The 21,135-nt window shown below is 47.6% G+C and overlaps 1 protein-coding gene across 3 annotated transcripts in view; it reads left to right on the top strand.

Moving 5' to 3' along the window:
- Mbp (myelin basic protein) overlaps window positions 1-21,135 on the top strand; it is a 94,039-nt gene that overhangs the window by 17,370 nt on the left and 55,534 nt on the right. For all 3 annotated transcript variants that reach the window (XM_008850678.3, XM_008850676.3, XM_029554816.1), the window contains exon 2: window positions 9,482-9,566. In XM_008850678.3, the coding sequence (XP_008848900.1) occupies window positions 9,482-9,566 (85 nt within the window). The remainder of the gene's footprint in view (window positions 1-9,481; window positions 9,567-21,135) is intronic.

The following is a 21,135-nucleotide window of genomic DNA, read 5'->3' as shown; positions in this document are numbered from 1 at the left end:
TTTTTCTGGTGTGACTCCTAGAAGTTGGCGCTTAAATAAAATCCCAAGCACATTTCTTTGCATTCATTATTTAAGAACTCTACATCTTAACCACAATCCAAAGTGATCTTCTGGCACATGTGCCTTAAAGCTGAGACGTTTACAGAGTCACTTGCTAAGGAAAATTGGCTTCAAGAGCCGCCTCCAGTGGGAAACTAGTCTGCCTTGGCTGGTACACTAACCCCCTCCACCTTCTTCAACCGCCCCTTATGGGTGTGGGGCACTTTTCCTTTTGTCTTTGTTTCATTTTCAGTGCTGTGATTGGAACCTGGGCCTCTCGTGCTAGACAAGTTCTCCCTACTGTCCAGCCCTGTAGGTGTGGGTTTTTTTTTTTTTTTAAGTATCTTTACTAAGGGGTAGTTCAATACCTACAGGTCACCCACTGAAGATGCTCAGTGCAGATTGTATGCATTCACAGTAGGTGCCACCATCACTACATCTATATTAGAACACAGATTCACATAATGGACTCCTACCCCTTCAGCTATCACCTTCACCACACAGCTCTCAACAGTCACAGGTCCTCTGTCTCTACCTCTTCCCATCACAGGCAGGTCATATGGAATCATCTGGATCACCTTATATGTCTGACTTCTTTCCCAAAGCATCATGTTTTGAAATTTTGTCCATACTCTAGTATATACTTACTGCACTTCTTTTTATGGCTGTCTAATATTCCATTGTTGGGACATCCTATATTTTAATTGCCTGCTCATAGGGTGATAGACATGTGGTCTTCTTCCTCCTCCTCATTATTACAAATAATGCTTCTGTGGTTATTTTCAGGCAGGTGTATAGATGGACTCATGCTTCCTTTCTCTTGAGTATATACCCAGAAATGTAGCTGCTAAGTCACTGCTCACCCATGTTTAACTTTTTGAGGAATTACTAGACTTTTCCATGGCCACTGCACTATCTGACATGCCCAGCCACTGGCTCTGAGGGTGCTGTTAGCTCTGGTCCAGACACCCTGATGTATAAAGCAGTATCCCACTGTGGCTTTGATGTGCATTTCGTCAGGGATAATAGTGCTGAGCATCTCTTCATGTTCACTGGCCAGATTGAGAAAAAGTCTGTTCAAATCCTTTGCCTGTTTTAAAATTAGATGTCTTTAGCTGGGCGTGGTGGCACATGCCTTTAATCCCAGTACTCTGGGAGGCAGAGGTGGGTGGATCTCTGTGAGTTTAAGGCCAGCCTGGTCTACATAGTGAGTTCCAGGACACTAAAGGGAGACCCTGTCTCAAAAAGACAAAAAAAAAAAAAAAATAGATGTCTTGGTGTTGGAGTTCTTTACAATTCTAGATGCTTGACCTGCATCAGATACGTGATTTGCGAATATTTTCTCCTATTCTGTGTTGTCATTTTGCTCTCTCTTGTGTATGTGTGTATGTGTGTGTGCATGTTCTTGTGTGTGCAGGCTCACTTGTGACTGTGATTGCATGTGTACATATATGCACATGGAGGGAATACGGCAGTCTCAAATCCACCTGGTTTTTGAGACAGTGGCCTACAACTTGACTAGTAGGCTAAGCTGACTGACCAGCCAGTGAGCCCCAGAGATCCCCCTATTTCCAACTGCCAGCACTGGATTACAGACACGCCACCACAGTAGCCCCAGGGACTCTCCTGTCCCCACTGCCCAGCACTGGGATCATGGGTATGCCCGAGGTGCCAGCTCATTCATCATTCCACTGTCTTGCTGGTGTCGTTTGCAGGATTTTTTAAAGAGTCCCACTTAGCTCAGGGTTTTCCCTGTTGCTTATTCTCAGTATAAGAACCTCACCCAGGTGGCCCTTGTTTTCTTCTCGCCTCAGCCAATCTCTGATCCCATATCATCTCATCTCTACTCCCAAATTCTTTCAAAAGTAGAGTGTTAGGAAGTAAACTGGTAGTTGCACTGACTATTTCTGCTCTTTTTAGACTGAGGCTCCTAGCCAGAGGTGGGTTTGCCCCTGGGGGACATTTACCCCTAGCTGTAGCAGCTGGAAATGTCACAGACAGGTGGTGAGCAGAGGGCAAAGAGCTGCTGAGCCTCTTCCCTGCCAGAACAAGATACACCCACAGCAGAACTGTTCCACCCAAAATGTCTGCTGTGCCAGGGGGGCACTCTGGCCTGTGAGGGACCACACAAGGCCAACCTTCTCCATCTTCAGCCATGGCTATCTACTTCTGCCCAAAGGGGAGAGACTGAGGTCTGACTGTCTTAGGTGTCTTCCTGTCTTTACTGGATAATGAAAAGCTCTTAATGTTTAACCAGTGTCTTTTCTTTTAACTCTATTTGCTTTATTATTATTATTATTATTATTATTATTATTATTATTTATGTGGTGGGGGGGAGAGAAAGGTTTGCCAAAGCCATGACACACATGTGGAAGTCAGAGGACAACTTTCAAGACTCTGTTCTCTCTTCCCACCATGGGATCCAGGGATTGAACTTCAGTTGCTGAACCATCTTGCCAGCCCCTAGTCAGTGCCTTTTGTTACTTATTCAAACCCAGTCTAGGGCCTGAATAAACGCAGGATCTGCTTTAGAGAAAGTAAAGTCTGGTATGGTGACACAAACTTGTAATTCCAGCACTTAGTGGAAGTGGGAGGGTCAGTTGTTCAAGGTCATCCTTGGCTGTTCTTCTAGGTTGTTTCTCCATTGCCATGACAAAACACTCTGACCAATACCAACTCGGGGAGGGAAGGGTTTATTTTATCTTACATTTCCTTGGTCACAGTTCATTACTGAAGGAGCCCAAGGTAGGAACTCAGGGCAGGGACCGGGAGGCAGGAGTTTGCCATAGAGGAACACTGCTTCCTGGCTTGCTCCTCTGGCCCATGCTCAGCCTGCTTTCTTACACAATACTGAACCACTTGCCCAGGGGTGGTACCGCCCACAGTGAGCTGGGCCCTCCCACATCACTCAACAATCAAGAATATGCCCCATAGACATAGCTACAGGCCAGTCCAATGGAGGAAATTCCCCAGTTGAGGCTCCCTCTACCCAGGTGTGTCAAGTTGACAACCAAAGCTCTCCAGCACAGTTGTATAGGAGGAGGCCAGCCTAGTATATATATATATGATCCTGTCAAGAGAGAAAAAGAGGCAGAGAGATAGAAAAAAATAGTGAGGGAAGGAGACAGGGATTGAGAAAGGAAGGGAGGGAAGGAAAGGCTAAGCGATAAATGCAAACTTTTATTAGTTTTTGATTAGCATGCACAGGACTTTTTTCCTATGCTGATATTTCAGCACTTTAGTGATTTCAGATTATTTGTCACCAGTTTTAATTTTTATACAGGAGGCTTTCACTACATAAATGCCTGCTCTGAGCGTATGGCCCATGGAATGTGCTGGACCCTGGCGGTGATTATGCAGGGCAGAACATTGTTTCTCTTTGAATCTGGAGCAACTGAGGCCCCAGACGTGTCCCTGAGGAGCCTTGAACAGAAATTTAAACTGCACCTGTGCCCAGAGAGCCCACATAGGACCCACATGCAGTCTGAGTGTGAATGGAGGAGGGAGATGAAGGAAGGCAGAGGACATGAAGACACCACACTACTGGGGATGTGTCCTGAAGTGAAGAATTGCTCAGCTTCCCAGTCTTAGACTTTGGTTGTTCATGTTGGGCCCTAGACTATGTTCACTACCATGGACATGAATTTGGTCTTGAACTATCCAACCCTACTCTGCCCTGGTCACTTTTGCCTTTTGCCTGTAGGACCCTGTGTTTGCCTTTCTAGTCACTTTGAAGCATCTCCCCTGGCCCCTCTAAAGCGGGGACTGGGAAGGTGGACATCCTCCAGGACTACAGGGTGCATGCCCTCCACAAGTCCTGGATTCCAAGTCAGCAGCTCTGTGGGTTTCAGAGGTAGCCCTGGGCCTCTCTGACTCACCTTTAGCCTCACAGAATTGTCATTCCGGAAAGGCCCTGGCACAGCCCAAGTCTCACACATCAGATTCCCCAGCTCTCAGAAGAAGAAACCCAGGAACCAAGAAGTCTGAGATATGAGTATGCTTGAGGGCTACAGGCCCCCTCCAGTGTAGTGCCTGCCAGTAAAGTCAAATAACCACTGGAGGACTAGCAGGGTCTGCCAGCCAGAACCTACTGGACATAGGAGCAAGAAAGAGGAACTCTGTTCCTGCTTCTTCCCCCAGAAGGAGCTCCCCACCCTTCATCGTAGTCAGTAGGTGGGACCCTGCTTCTGGATCCTGCAAGGGGGGCCACCCCTGCTCCTCCACCTGCTTTACCCCAAATCTGGAGGGGAAGAGTAAAATTCTCACAAGCTCTGACACATCTCACAAGCTCTGACACAGTCTTTTTGTGATTTTTTTATGTTTATTTTCCCCTGGAAATTCTTTTTTAGACAGGCATGTTTGTTTGTTTGTTGTTTGTTGTTTGTTGTTGTTGTTGTTGTTGTTGCAGATAAGATCTCTTGTATCCCAGGCTGGTGTGAGCTCACCATGTATGCAGCTAAAGACAGCCTTGAATTCCTGATCCTCTGACCTCTACCTCTTAAGTGCTGAAATTACAGATGGGCACCACCACACCTGGTTTATGTAGTGCTGGGATTCAGACTCAGGACTTCATATATACTAAACAAGCACTCTACAGACTGAGATACATTCCCAGCCCCCCAATCCCCACCCCCAACCCCTGCCCCACACATGCTTGTTTTCAATCAAAGTGGCATTGCCTGCACATATGGACAAGTCAGGTTTGGTCTGCTCTGCTGACTGCAGGTGTGTGGTTCTCTGTCCAGCCTCTGGGGTCTATAAGTGAATGTTCTGCTTTGCACGCTAGTTGCTACTTTGGGTATTAAATATTGGGCATAGATTTCTCAGGACAGCCAAGGTCAAAGGCTGCTTGGATGTGGTCTCTGGGATGGCGGCTGAGAAATCCTCACAGACGTGTGGGGTTTAAGGCATTCAGAATTCACAAATTCCATTCTTACATATGTTTTCTAAGGTAGGCTTTGTTAGCTGGGACATGGTTCTGAGGTGCACCACTCTGTGACAGTCTATACCATTACTGTCCTGAGTGTTTTCCAGGCTGAGTTAGAATGTTGGTAACAAACCTTACAACCTCACAGTATGACCATGTATTGGACTTCTATAGTAGTTACTTTTCTGCTGTTGTGATAAAACACTGTGACCAAGGCAACTTATAGAAGGAAGAGTTTATTTGGCTTACAGTTCCAGAGGGTAAGAGTCCATAATGGTGGGGGAAACATGGCAGCAGGATGTTACTAGAACAGAAAGCTGAGAGCTCACATCTTCAAGCAGGCATGGGAAATGGAGCAAAACTGGAAATCTAACAAGGCTTAAGAACCCTCAAAGCCCTCCCCCAGTGATGTGCTTCCTCCAACACGGCCACATTTCCTAAAGTGCCAGGAACTGGGGACCAAATGTCCAAATTCCTGGCACCTATGGGGGGATACTTATTCAAACCACCACAAACTGCCAGGTGTCTTCTCCAGAGTCTCTCTTCAGAACTTTCTACAGTATAGAAGCTTATCCTCTGCCCATTCCTCCCAAACTTACCACCACCAGGCCATCAGTTCTCTAAATGCAAGGATAATAACCTGAAGTCTGTGTGTGACTGTGCCTGGGTGCACTGTCTGTGAGCACATGCATGAGCTTGTGTGCACAGGTGTACATACCTGTGCGTGCACTTCTGTAGTGTGTGCACATAGCTATATCACCTAGATCTCTTTGAGTAGCAGGTGACATTCTTTCATCCTGGGTGTGTTGCCTGAATGTCTTGACATTATGGTTACCAGAGAGCATGTGTCTGGGTAGCCAGTCCCCAGAGTCACACAAGGATTCCTCTACTGAGTCTCACTTGCCCCTGGCGTGGCAGCTTCAGCTCCCTGTCCTTTGCTCCTCCCATGGGGTCTCATGAAGATCACCTCATAACTTCTAGAGAGGATAGGAGTAAACTTGGGAGCCCCCAGGTCTCGTTTCTCATCGTCTCCCAGGCCTCGGGGAGGCCCACGCTGAGCCCATGGGAAGATGCTACTTGATGTTTAAAGGTCAAGGTCCACTGAGCTTTCTTTTTCAGGTATTTCTCTAGGAGGAAATGAGACTGCTTACTGGTTCATGATAGTCTGGAAATTCCTTAGTCTCAAAAATTACCCTTTTTTTTTTGTTCTTTCTCTACCACTTTTGGCATATGTTAACCTTAGTCCATAGCTGGTTGTGGGGACGGGTCAGCTTCCTGTGACTTCTGCAGCAAGTCACACAATGGACAGTTTACACAGCAGAAGTTGATCCTCTCCCAGGTTTTGAGAGTTTGTTCCTTCCAAAGGGTCAGAGGGAAAATGTGTCCTCTCCTCCCCTGGCTCTTGATGGTTCCATGATCTTTCACCTGCCCTGACTTGTGGCCGTGTCATCTCTGCCTCCCCTGCATGACCATGTGGGTCTTTCCCTGTGTGTCTATGTCCAACTTCCTCTTCTTACAAGGACACCGGTCACGATTAGACCCACCTTAATCCACCATGAGCCCCTCTTCACTTGATTGCCTCTGTGAAGAGCCTACTTCCAGACACTAGAGGTTGGGAAATAGGCATATATATTAAAAGACACCGTGAAGCCTATAAGAGGGATTAAAGTTTAGCAGCTAACAGGTAGAAGAAATTTGGGCAAGGTGACATATTGCAAAGTCACACAATCAGATGCTGAAGATCCTAAGAATAAACTTTGCTGAAACAACAAAAGTGGGAGGACTCATCACCAAGTTCAGCATGTAACATGATATATGTTATTGTAGGATGATTGGTACCTGTGCTGGCATCAGCTTCAGCTGAGCTCCACACCTGAGCTCCATTTACCTTGAAGGTTAGAATGTAGGTTAACATCATAGATATGGTCAGTACAGGGAGGTGTTTTTATAATAGACAGTATGAGCACTCAGACGCTGTGCATGCCGAGTCACCCTTGGCTATGGGTCTCATCCACCTCATCTATGGCCAGCCATGCTGCAACCAGGTCCTCCACAAATCAGCCACTTGGCTGCCATGGAATGTTAGCATCCTGCCACTCTAGCCCCAGGCTGCCACCCACCCACAGCATGTCACATTGTGAACACAACCCATGGAGTGTCAGGTCAGAACCTGACTTTAGTTTCACAGATTAGTCAAGACTGTCTTCCTTACAACCATCAGACTCACTCCCACTACCAAGAGCCCTGTGTGGTAGGGATGGGGTGGGGGAATCCCAAGCACAGGAAATATGCTGGTTTCAGATGATTTGCCAGCAGTCACTCAGACATAGACATATGCCAATTCAGACACCCAAGAACCCAGAGCCCTACCTCTGCCTCTCCAATCCAGCTTGTTTCTCTGGGCAGTAGCCCCATGCACTCTGGAGCCAAGGCGCATAGGTGCATGGGGTAGGTGGCCTTTTAGATCTGCTCTCTAGTTCCATGGGTGCAGTTCACCCTCACTGAGCTCTACTGGAGCAAGGGAGGCAAAGCCAAAAGAAGGGAACAAAACAACACCACCCTCTGGAAGAAAAACAAGATTGAGCCAAGCCAGGAAGGACAGCAGGTGCCAGGAGCCAGGAGCAAGGGAGGCCTCCACCTCTATCCTGTTTTATCGGACACAGCGGAGGTTTCTCTGTTCCAGGCACATTCTAAGGGCCTTGTGTAAATCACCTGTGCTAATCCTCACTGACTCCATGCCAAAGACTGTTTGCAGTTCTTCTCTTTTATAGATAAGGATAATGAGTCACAGAGAGGCCAAGTGACATGCAAAAGTCACACTTAAACAAGTCAGAGTATATACCTAGGGTCCATCCTAGGGCTTGCCTCCGTGACTGCCTGCCTCCTGCTCTACTCTCCAAAAGGAAAGAATGTAAAATGGACACCATGCCTATCATACAGTCCTGGGCTGAAGGAAAGGAGAGGTTGACCATGGAAACAGTGGTGCCAAATAGTATGGAGGCTATTGTGAGAAGCCTTAGGGTACCTTGCTGGCAAGCAGCAGCCACCTGGGGCTTAGAGACACTAGGCCTGGAAAGATGGCTGCTTACTCACTCAGCTGCAGGAGTTGTCCTTTCTGTAGGTTCTGTGAGAAGTCCATGGGGGCTAGCCCAGCACTGGTTATTGAAATCCCAAATGTGAGCCAGCAGAAGAATTTCCAGGGCATTCCAGGGGGGCACTCACAGTGATGAACGAGGGCCACAAAAGTGGCTCTCTGCTAAAGGAAATCATCCCAAGAGGTCCTTCCGATGACTGCAGAAGGAAAAAGGGGGCTCAAGGAGATGCAATGAGGACAGGATGTGGTGCCACATACCTGCCAGGCTGGTCTGAATTTGATATCCTGTGCAAGCATGATATTATTGAAATAATCACATGAACAAGTTACATACAAGTAAGGAAACAGCCTGTCTGCTCTCATCACTTGTAATTAAACTATGCAGTGAATGTTTTAAACTTAAAAATAAGGCTCCAAAGCCAAGAGTGGTCGCATGCTTCTGTATCCCAACACTAAGGAGGCAGAGACAGGAGAATGACCGCTAGTTCAAGATCAGCCTGGTGGTCTACCTAGCAAGTTCCAGGCCAAGCAGAGCTATATAGTGAGATCCTTGAGGTTAGAGAGCTGGCAGCCCCAAAACCCATGTTCAAAGCCAGGAGTGGTGGTGCACACATGTAATCCCAGTGCTAGAAAGGTAGGCCAGCCAGCCTAGCCTAATCGACAAGCCTTGACCTTGTCTCAAAAAGACAAGGTGAATGGCTCCAGAGCAATGACACCTAAGGTTGACCTCTGTCCTCCACACACACACACACACACACACACACACACACACACACATGCATGTACACCCATGAGTGCCTACCTCCCACAACACACATACACACACACATTAAAAAATAAAATAACTAATAAAATAAAATAAAGTTCACATTCATGCCTCTATCAAGGTCCCAGACAACAGTGGACAGCAGCCCAGAGGACAGGCAAGAACCTTAGCTTCCTCGGCAGGTGCCGATTCCTACCAGAGTGCCAAGGCACCCAGCCAGAGGTAGCTCAGCCTTCCCACAGTGGGCTCAGCAAGGCTACCCACTGTTAGCATTGTTTTTGTCCCTACAGTCCTGATTGACTTCTAATTAGCTATTGTTAGAATTCAAAGAAGTGAGGTGGTGTCGCTCTATCCCTGATGTCACTTGAAATCTGAACTGCACCCACACCCCCTGGAATAACTGGAAGATGTCTGGCTACTGTATTCTGCCCAGGCTGATACACAGTACTTTCATGTGGAAACATCCGCCTGGACCAAGCAAGAGGCAGAGCCAATGGGCCTCTGTAGAGAGTTCACCCTGAGCTAAGATTGATCTCCCACTTAAAGACATGGGGAGAGTGGATTACTTGATAAAAGATGTACAAAATGTATTCTGAGCATCTTGTTACTAAAACACTGTATCACAGGAAAGGGTTCTGTTGTGCTTTTTCTCCAGGTTGGTGAGCTTCATGGAGAAACTGAGAAGAAGCGAAACCTCAGCAAGCTTTCTCAGGCAGCCTCAGATGACAGTGATGTGTTTGGTATGTAGCGCCGTGGAGTGGAAGACCTGTTTTCACAGTGACCGTGAGCATGCCTGTTCTCACCGGACAAGCTTGTGTTTCTGTGGCATGGACCTGTCCTTGTTTCTCTGTTTATCTTTGTTTGTATGCGTGTGTTCATGTGTATAGATACAAGCTTGTACTGAGTCATAGCAATGTGTGGAGGTCACAGGACAGCCTCGGGTGTTGGTCCTCACCTTCTACCTTATTTGAGATGGGGTCTGTTGTTGCTCACCAGTACATACCATGAGCTAGCTGGCCCACGAGATCCTGGAGATTTTCCTGTCTCTGCCTCCATCAGATGCACACTACTGCCTTTGGCTTTACATGGGTTTAGAGGATCCACCCTTAGGTTTAGTGCTTGTGCAGCAAGCACTTAACACACTGAGCCATCTCCCCAGCCTCTGTACTGTTTTTTTAAACATAACTGAAGTGTGGAGGGCAGGTCTCCTCTGTGGCCCTCCTGTAGACCCTTTCCCACATGACCCTGTGACCTGTTTCTTTTTTGCCGTCTGTACCACAGACCCCTAAGGCTCCACAGGACTCTCCTCATGGCCTCTGCTCTCATCCTCTGCTTGTCTGTGGGGACATCAGCAAGCCCCTCAGTGTCACAACAATGCTGTTGCGGAAGTGAGCTTGCCAAGCCTGGGCACCGCCCGCTGCCGTGCTTGCTGCTGCTGGTGACTCAGCTGCTATTGGGAAATAGCTGTGGTCTACACAAAGCTAACCTTCGTGTTGCCTCATGAATACACACGGCTTTGCACAGCAGTGTTCCTCCCCCTTCCTGCTTTCCCGGGGGAGGAATACTCTCGTCCCATTTTTATGGAAGGTGGTCGAATCGTCTTTTCCATGATTTGCCTGTGATCCTAGAGCTGCTCGGGCTCTGACAGTAGGTCTGTTCCGTGGGACGCTGCTTATGTTATTCTTTTCTCCACTTAGAAAAAGAAAAGAGAATGAAAAGGACGGTTCAAAGCCAGCTGCGTGCTGAGAGCTCACTGTCCCCCAGAACAAAGAGCAGTCAGGTCCTGCCAACTTCAGAGAACATAGCCCAGGTTAGCCAGCCTGGGTTCAGTGTCTCAAGACCAGCAGCTCTTGGGCACACTGTCTAGCCCAGCCTCCTCCTGTTTATGCAAATGCCTTTGAGCTTCCCACTTCTCCTATTAGATTGCTCAGCCACCTACCCCAATTTTTTGCTCTTGACTTTTTTTTTTTCAAAATTCCCTCTTTCTGTGCTGTGTCCTTCTCAAGCAAACATCTGCAATTGCAAACACATCACTGCCCATTTTCAGTATCTTCAGCCTCTGTGAAAACATCTTGACCCAAAGGCTTAAAACCACCAGCCTTTGTGGCCCGTGCAGGTCAGCAGCAGTGGCCGGGCTCTCTCAGTTTCTATTGCTGTGACTGTTTCCACGGGAATTTTCCGGAGTCTTCCTGCCTTTAGGAACGAGGGTCATCATTCTTTAATGGCAAAGATAAAAAGTAGAAGATAGGAGCACAGGAACCTAGCAGCATGGTTCACATTCTAGAATACTCGGGGAGGCCCTCACAGAATGCAATGCCTGCCCATAGCTATTCTCAGGATAAAAATGAGTCTTCTCAGATGGATTCCTTATCATATATCCCAACTACATACAAAGAACTAATTCATGTGTATGCAGAGAAGCATGGATAGAGACAGCAAAGAAAAGGCAAACTATGACCAAATTTAGGGCTTTTATTTAAGCAAATGTCATCTATGTTAGGTTGTTGTGTTTTGGTGTGTTGTGATGGGAATTGAACTTATGGCCTTGTGCATGCTAGGCAAATGTTTTACCCCTAAACTGCTGCCCTAGAACTAATTAGTTGCTTTTAAGTTTTTTTGTAGCAATGAGGGCCATTTTGATACCGTTACATATGTAATGCGTGGGCCTATCATATGAAAGGCTTCTGTGAGGACCCTCCTGGAATTACGGACACACTCTGACTCCTGAAGCTATGCCCTTAGACTTTCCATATAAATCTTCAACCTGGAGAATTACCACCTAAGGTTGAAAGCTGAAGCTAGTGGAGATGCGGAACTCACCAGTCTCTGCACACAGTTGGCTCGGCATGTCTCTGGGAAGAACAACAGCATAAGCCAGTGGTTACTTGTTGATCCCAGTGATGCTCCCAGTATCTGAGACGGGGTGTCCTCTCATGCCTGTGGAATGAAGACAGCTTGCATCTCCCACATCACAGCTGATTAGGATCCAAGTCACCCTCACATATGCACAGCTCATGCTGATCCTGGTTGAGTCAGAGCCCAGGGGCATGTGAGGAACCTACAGCCTGTGAATGTGCTAGGCTCACTCCACCCTGAGTCCGGGAAACTGGGAGGTCTCATGTGCCCTGGAGTGATGCAGATCAGAGGCCTGATGAGCTGCTGGGGTCGCCTTTGAACTTGATAATCTAGCCTACTAGCTCTTCTCTGGAATCTACAGAAGTTCCAGGCTAAAGATGCAAACTGAAAAATGGAAAAAAAAAAAAAAAGGAAGCCCCAAGTGATTTTGGCTGGAGAGAGAGAATGTGTGTGTGTGTGTGTACACGCGTGTATGTGTGTGTGTGTGTAGTGTTCATGCATATAACATGCGTGCAAAGGCCAGAAGAGGATAACTTGCAGGAGGAGTTGGCTCTCTCTTTTCCACCATGTGAGTCCTGAGGTTGAACTCTGGTAGTCAGGTTGGGCAGCAAGCTTCTTTACCTGCTGAGTCATCTCTCCAGCCTACTCTGGCCTGTTAATCTATACTGTAGTAAAACCTGGGGAGTATATAGGAGAATTCTTTATAAACTGACGGAAGGGCAGACATGGCTCCAAATGAGCCAAGCAGCCTCCTTCCCTGAAGGATGAATCGGGGCTTCCCTTGACTGGATAGTGAGCTCATGAGCATAACAGAGCACAACCCCTGACATTCCTGACACTCTGTGAACAATGAGTCATCAGCAGCCCTGTAATGGTCATCTTTAAGCTCTGTGTTCTAGTGTCAGAAGAATGAGCAAAGGATGTAAAGAATGTGGGGAAAGCTGGTCTCCCCTAACCAGTACGCACCCCTGTGATCTCTGAGAACATCAGGAGAAAGCATTCTGTTTTACTGATTGAAGCGCCCTTGACTGGGGCTGGACTGGACAGCCAAAGGGAAGTCTGCCAGAAGGGCTGACTAGACCAGGTGCTGCGTACTGCAGCTTGTGCCGGAGGACTCTAAGCATACAGTAAATCAATCAACTGAATTTAAACCCACTTCCTTTATAAAGCCTTTGCCAGGCCAAAGGCAGACGTTGACTAAGCAGTGGCACACAGGCCTTGAGACTTTATGTTTCTGAGTAAAATCCCATTGGAAGCTTGTTTTAGATGCAAGGAAGAATCTCAACAGAGTCCAGTGTTAAATTCCTCTTCCTCTTCCTCTGTCAGCATTGTGGTCACACCTCAGGCCTAGTTGCCTGGCTACACAGGAAGAAGTGTTACAGGGCATAGTAACCTAGAGAGCCATGTGATGTCCCCTCTTTAGGGAACCAGGTTATTTTTCAGCTGGCCAGTTTCTATGCTTTGTTGAGCCACACACCCACACACTGCACATGCTGCCTTGTCATTTGAAGGCCACACATCAGGAAAGCAGCTTGCCTTTCCTGCTTTCTCCAGAGCTCTCTAATCAGGGCCATGACAGCAGGGCAGGTGAGCAGTGGCTAATTTATACTGGCAATGCATAACAGCCACCAGAGGAGGGCGCTACTGCTCTGCAAGAGTAACTGGTTCCTTCCATCTAGGCCAGAGCTGAGACACTGTGTGTGCCTGGTATGTTGCACATAAGCACCTCAAGCTTACAAGTGTCCCAGGCAAGGATGACTCAACCCCAGCATCACACCTTCCACTGCTGTCCTTAGCACTTCATGGGTCTATCAGAGGTGTGCACATGTGAGGTCAAATCCTACTGAAAGTTACAGGGAGAAGTCACCTGCCCATGCTCAGACAATGGTGCCAGAACTGCATGTGCATGTATTCGAAGTTGAGGGAAAACACATTCATCAAAGATATTTCCATGCACATCTCTCTGTTTCCCATAGCCTAGGTCAGCCTGCAATTAGGAAGCACTCAGGAAGCAGTGGGCTATAAAAGATTGTAAAGTGAAGATCACATAAAGACCACAGCCACATGATTGTTGATGTGGACTGTCCCCTTTAAGTGTGAGTTATGGCTGCCTACTTGCAAAGCCCGATGCCTCCTACTGAGGAGGTGGATGCCACTGTGCTTTTTTTTGTAGTTTTGGCTCCTTAAATCTGAGGAGGGGTCAGAACAGAACCCCTGTGAGTGAAAAGGGGTCTACATGTGTGCCCAGGTAGGACATCCTGTCCTGCCAGCTCTCATTTTTATAGTTTCGTTCATTTAGTTTTTGAAACAAGATTTTACTCTACTGCCCAGGCTTACTTCAAATGTACTTCAGTGTTTGGGCCTCATCTTCCTGAGTGCTGGGATTACTAGTGTGTTCCATCACAGCTGATAAGCTCTTACAATCACACAGAAATTTGCACACGTTTTAAAGGCTACAAACCCATGTTTAAACAATTCTAGGAATTTTCCTGCTTAGATTTTTATCAAAAATGACAGTCACATGGTGGTCATTGACTACAAGATGCTTTTATAGGGACTGTAATTCGTGTCATATGGTTTATCTGATAACCTTCAAAGTCTCAGCATTGACAGACCAGATCCTGTGATCCTGGAACCTCATCTGACCCAGGGACAGAACTGGACATTCCTGCAGCATTTCCTTGAGGCAGAATCCTGAAGGGTCTCTCATGGTCTCTCATAGCAGGACTCCGTGCTAGGATGGGGGCAGTCAGTCTCCCTGAAGCTGAGGCCTCCTCATCTCCTGTCCCACTAGGGGTAAGCGACAGGTCCCAGGAGAAAAACAAGACAACCTGCCTGAGGACAGGGAGGTGTGGCCTAGTTCAGCTGTCAGCTCCCATGATGCTGGGCTGTTCCTGTTTTCCTTCTATTTAGGAGATGCCCTCCCCCAACCCAGCCATAGAGAGGGGGTTAGTGAAAGAGCAGCTAGGCAACGCCAGGTGCGATGGGGCACACTTGTAATCTCAGCACTCAGGAGGCTGAGGCAGTAAGATTGCTGCAGCGTAGTCAGACCCTGTCTTCAAAAACCAAATAAAAAGACAAGGCCACGATACAGTCTGTTACGAGGGTGTGTTAGCATTTATGTTGCTCTCCATCTCACCCATGACTAGGACAAAGTGCTCATTTGTGAGTGTTTCATGTGCCAGCAAGGAGCTGAACATTTGGTGCTAGTATCTCATTAATCATTGGCACCCAGAACATCCTAAATAAAAGCCTCATTTATTACTAATGCTGTGAACCTGGCTTTGAGTGTTGTAGATACAGCTCAAGTCAATGTGAGTCTAAATTCACCCCACTTTCTACACACCAGAAATTATGTCCCATGTGAGGACTGTGATGTGCCTGTAGTGTTCTGGGGTGAGGCCAGAGGGGTCAGAGGTGAGCGGAAACATTGGGAGATCTACACTGAAGGGGGAGCTCAGAAGCCAGGGAGCAGAGGGAATGCAGAACCTTTGCAAAGACAGAGGTGAGACAAAGACAGGCAGGAGGAGAGGGACTGCATCTTGACCAAGGTACTGACCACTCAGTACCTGGGCACTAGCATGTCCACAGGGAGGCGTTCCTTCCAGAGACCTCCAAGCTCAAAGAGCAGGCCCAGTAGATGAGGCAAGGAAAAGTGACCCCTCACTCACTCCAGGTGACAGAGCCAGGTTGTTCATACACTTAGAGTCCCTTTCTGAGAGACTGTCACTAGGTGGACCCCGGAGCAGCCCCCTGCCCCCATGGCATATTAATTTACCCCTCTACCTAATTATGCTCCCTTGGCAAGGGCCATTTTGAGATACATTTGCAGATGTGAAATCTTTTTTCCTACTGTGGGTGCAGGACACCCGCTTTCCGTCCTACGCTAAGCTCTTGATATCTGGCATATGAGAGAACTGCTATTTTTAATTGACAACTAAGTGGAGCTCTTACTGTCAAAGTGGACTTGCCTGCATCAGAGACTGGCTGAGGGTGAGAAGTAGCCTTAGTCACTGAAACGAGGGCTGCCTAGATAAGGTTCTTACACTAAAAATGAGCAACAGGGGATCTCAGGGTAGGCGGGACTCCATTAAAAAAAATCTTACAAACAATGCCAGCGAGACAGTGGAGTGACAAATGAGCTGGCACCTCGGGCATGCCCATGATCCCAGTGCTGGGGGGGGTGGAGACAGGAGGCTCCCCAGGGCTACTGTGGTGACATGTGCTGGCAGTTGGACACAGGGGGATCCCTGAATTATACTTGTCAGCCAGCCAGCCTAGTCTACTTGTCAAGTTCCAGACCACAACAGGTGAATTTGAGACTGCCCTATGACCTCCGTGTACACACATGTACACATGCAAGTGAGCCTATACACACAAGAACATGTACATACATGCATGCATGCAAACACACACACACAAAAGAAAGTGAAATAACAATGTACATAATAGGAAAAAATATTCACAAATAGCATATCTAATGCAGGTCAAGCCTATAGAATTGTAAAGAACTCTGATAACACAACACAAAGACACCTAGTTTTAAAAGGTGGGCAGAAGATTTGGATAGACATTTTCACAAATAAGGTATATGGCTGGCCAGTGAACACGATGCTCAGCACTGTTACCCCTGACAGAATACACATCAAAGCCACAGTGGGATACTGCTTTATATCTCAGGGTGTCTGGACCAGCGCTAACAGCACAAGTGCTGCTGTGCTGGGACCCTCAGAGCCAGTGGCTGGGCATGTCAGATAGTGCAGCAGCCATGGAAAAGTCTGGCAGTTCCTCAAAAAGTTAAGCAAGGGATCGAACTGACTTAGCAACTGTATTCCTAGGTGTAAACCCAGCACCCACATGGTGGCTAACAACTGCCTGTAACTCCAGTTCCAGGGGATCCAACTCCTTTTTCTGACCTCTGTGGGGATTGCACAACACAGGTGCACTTACATACATGCAGGCAATACACTCATGTGCATACAATAAAAATAATAAATAAAATAATTTTTAAACGATAATATTTCTTCTGCTCTCAAGTCCCTGGACTAAATCCCCAAGCCCTTCAATTACAAAAGGAATGGATAGGAATATAGCAAGGAAGGACCAGGCCAAAGCAAAGTGGAAACCCAGTAGGGCAAGCACTGCACCTTGCAGATCTGTGTGTAGCACCCAAGGCATGTGACGGCATGTGTATGGTACCTCCTTTTGAACACTGTTCCCCAGACATCCATGAGGCAGGCTCCAACATCCCCTGAAAATATCCCCTCCTTGGTGACATTTCTTAAGTAGAAATGAAGCCACATTAGGACAAGTGAGCTATGCCCACCTGCCACATGTCCTATGGACTTGGGCATCCCCAACCCTCTGGCTTTGCCATTTGCAGCCCACAGACACCCTCCTGGTTGGTTGCCTGTGACTTTCCCAGGCAGATATGCCACGACTCCTGGCATCTCTAACTTCCTGTGTTCTCTGTTGTGTCTTTCAATTTACCCTCACTCTCAGGTCTTGCTCTCTCAGGGGACTCCTAAAGAATCCTGACCCTGCCACACATTGTCTGACCTCCTAGGCATTCCTTTGAAAGGTAGCAGAAGCCTCCATGACCCAGAAATGCTTGCATTCTGCATGCCTGCAAAATCAGCAGCATGTGTATGCTGCCAAGGTCTGTGTCACGAGCTCGAGCAGTAGCCAGACCCCCTTTGTCTGTGGCCAGGGTGGCCTCTGATTGTCTAGATGCCAGAACATGGGTAGGCGCTTCCCTGGGGGGCCCTGCACAAGCAGGCTTTACCTTCGCCTTAACACTCTCCTTCAAGCATCCATGAGGTGAGCTCTGCATCCCCCACAAGTTCCCTCAGTGTTCCCTTCCCAGTGGCATGTCCTATGTAGAAGTACAGCCACCCTGGGACAGGTGAGCTGCACCTCCATGCCATGTGAATTCCTAGATCTTAGGGGCTCAGACACCAGCTTAAGTCACCAAGAGGAGGAAGAACAAAAAGATGCCCAAAAGGTGGACACTGCCCCCCGGTCATTGTCTCACTTGGTTGGTCCAGTCCTGATGGAACATGAGCCCCTGGGAGACAGGAGGATATTTTTCTGTCTGTCCACTGCTGAATATCAGAACAAGGCCTGGCAGCAGCTTCTCAGCATTGAGAGCATGGTGGGAGGACACCAGCTCCACTCCCTACTTCTCTGCCTTCTTCCTCCCTCTGGCACCTCTTTCCTCAGTTGCCTCTTCCTCAGACATTTCCTCCCTTGGGCACAGCCTCTGAAGACCCCTGTGTCCACCATATGCCCCATTCAGTATTTCTTAGGGCCTGGGATCTTCCCCTGTGAGAAACTTAGGCTGTGGTTGCACCTGTGAAGTGTAAAAGCACATGCAGCTCCTATAGTAGTATGCGTGTGTGGTGTGTATATATAGGTGTGTGTGTGTGTGTGTGTGTGTGGCACATGCAGATGGGAGTGTGCATGTGTGCAACAAGTGTGTGTGTGTGTGTGTGTGTGTGTGTGTGTGAGAGAGAGAGAGAGAGAGAGAGCATTTGTGCTTCCAGCACCCCATCTCCCAGAGCTGAGCTACCCCTGCTGTGATATCTGTATGGCAGACAGGAGAGTATAGGGGCGGGGACATTCAAGGATGCTGCCTATTCCTCAGCTGTCAGAGCACTTCCGGCAGGCAACTGAAAGTCCCAAGAATAGGGTGGTGACTGTACCCAGTGATGCCATTCCAGATAGGAGTGTGAGGGGGACAGTGGCTGAGGAACAGCTCCTGAGAGCCCAGGGCTGCGCAGCCAGACTCAGAGAACCGTCATAGCTGCCTAAGCCTGAGGGGCTCAGATCACTTGCCCCTAGAAAAGCCCCATCTTAGGAATGTCCAGAGTCACTTAGGGTTAGCACAGCCACAGTAGCTAGCATAGCAGGGAGCTCTCTAGAACAAAGAAGGAATAGAGTCTCAAAGGCAAAAACAGCAGATGTGATGGGCTTTGGCCAGGTGGGGAAGCAGTGTGGCCCTGCCTGAGGTCTGGGGACACTGGGAGTCCACCCGGTTCATGAAGCCCATTCAAGGCCTCTTGATGTACCCATAGGATGCCCCTAATTGTTTCAAAGCTGTTGGGTCTGATCTCAATTTAAAAATGCCAGGCATGATGGTGCATGCCTTTAATCCCAGCACTCAGGAGGCAGAGGCAGGTGAATCTCTGTGAGATCGAGGCCAGCCTGGTCTACATAGTAAGTTCCAGGCCAGGGCAACAGGGAGACCCTGTCTCAAAAAAACATAAAAAATAATTTTAAAAAATGAAAGCACTCCATTTGATCTCTAGTAAAAGGGACTGTTTCTCATTTCCACTTCTGCCCCTGCCTGAGTTTGTCACCGAAATTGGGAGCTCTAGTATGCTATGGGAGCATCCCTATTCTTCAAGGAGCTACAGGTCTCCTGTGGGCACAGTGCATATGGGAAGGCTCCCTCACTGAAGCATCAGGTACGTACTTTCCAGCCAACACTTAAGTTTATTCAAATGCATTGCACGTGAGCTATCGCATGGCATGAGACCCAGGACATCCCTGCTTTCCTAGATGGCCCCTCAAGGAAGTGGCTTCATTTCTACCAAGGACATTTCCATGGCAACATTTTATAAATGTAAGAAATGAAGTGTCAAGAAGCTAAACAAGCACCTTCCTGTCCTCAGATTCAGCGTGTGTCCCTCACTCCCTTCCGACTCCATGTTCTTTGTCTATTTAACCCCAAAGCCCAGTCTCACCTCTAGCCCCACTGCCTGTTATCACCCTGAGACCTGGCACTGAAGGTTCAGAGATGGCACTGCAGGACTGTGACTTGTCTGCATTGATATCGGCCTTCAACTGTTACCAGAAGTCAGTCACAGCTGTGGCCATGCAGACAAGTGTTGACTCCCCTCAAGTCACTCATGGACAGCTGACCACGGAAAGGCTTTGCTAATTTCAGGGAAGTGAAGAGGACAGGCATCGTCCAAGGCATCGGTTGGTGGAGCATGCTCTCACACTGTCACTCTGTGGATGCTCCTGGAACAGTAACTGGTACATAACAGCTGTGGACACAGCCATGGATGCCACCTAGCATTTCCTCTGGAACTCTGGCTCCATGGGGATCTGCCCAGTTGTTTCCAGGGACGCTATCTCATCATCAAAGCCTCTTCTGTTTTAGAGAAGGAGCACGTGGCAGTAGGAAGCCGTGTCAGCCACAGCGCTTGCCCCATGGTCTTCCACGAGCCTGCAAAGAGTCAGGAGCTTAGGGCACATTTGCTGTGAGCATTCTGACCAGATTGCAGATACACAGCGGGAGACATGTGAGGAAACTCAGCACCTTGTCATACTTTTGCCTGGGGCCCAGGTCCTTTAAAAGCATGGACACCTGGGACAGTCAGCAACACTTGGCTCATAAATGGATATCTGGGTGAATCTGGTACCATGCTGGCACAGTTCTGCAAAGCTAACTTGGATATTTCCTCAGCTGTCCCTGTGCTGTGCAAAGCTCAGATCATGATCTAGAAGAGCTTTGTCAGCTAGAACTGAACTGTAGCTCCCCAGGCGTCTATGTGCTGAGCAGGGCACCTCACATTTACAATAAAATAGTCTTTCAGAATTTGACTGTTTTCATTATTCAAGTTCCCTACATCTTTGTTTTTCTCTTTCTTTCTTCCTTTTTTGTTTTTTTTTTTTTTTTTTTTTTTTTGCTTTGTTGACATAGGGTTTGACTGTGTAGACCAGGCTAGCCTCAAACTTGTGATGTTCTTCCTCTGCTTCTGCCTCCTGATTGCTAAGATGATAGTCTTGTCCTACCATACCCCACCTGCTTCTTGTTTTTGTAATGATCTCTCTGCAGCAAGGTCCTGAGGTTAGAGCAGGGGTATCTTTACCAAATGCCCCAGTAAGCCAGTAATTCACCAGTCTGGGGATTTTCCATGGGATAGTCAGGGTATTTGGACCCGTATCTTTTTTAAGTCAGGGGAACAAGGATATGAGACTAGTATTTCCCAGAGAAGCCCTGTAATTTCTCTTGTTTGGGTTCTCTTCTAAGAAGATCAGCCAGTGGAGGACTCTATATTTAGCCCAGAATTAATAGCATTTGTTTCCATAGCATTCGGAGGCACTTTGCTTGGGGAGTTTAAGATGGTCACTAGTTACCCATCATGAATGCTGAAATAAATCTCCATGTGACAAGCAATAATGTCCCCTAAAGACATCTGCAAATGGGCAGAATGATCCATTCAAACCAGTGAAGCATGTCTTCCCATCCTCAAGCCACCTAATGTGGAAAAAAATGAAACGAAAGTCTGGGGAGATGGCTACGTTGGCAAGTGCTTGCTCTGAAAGCATGAGGACCTGAGTTTGATGCATGAAAATATATATATATATATATTTGAGCATGGTGACTTGAATATATATATATATATATATATATATATATATATATATATATTTGAGATC

This window comes from Nannospalax galili, unplaced genomic scaffold (assembly GCF_000622305.1).
Source record: "Nannospalax galili isolate Female #2095 unplaced genomic scaffold, S.galili_v1.0 scaffold243, whole genome shotgun sequence".
Taxonomy (NCBI): Eukaryota; Metazoa; Chordata; class Mammalia; order Rodentia; family Spalacidae; genus Nannospalax; species Nannospalax galili.
Note: the sequence above shows the minus strand (reverse complement) of the source record. Positions and strands in the feature narration are given on the sequence as shown.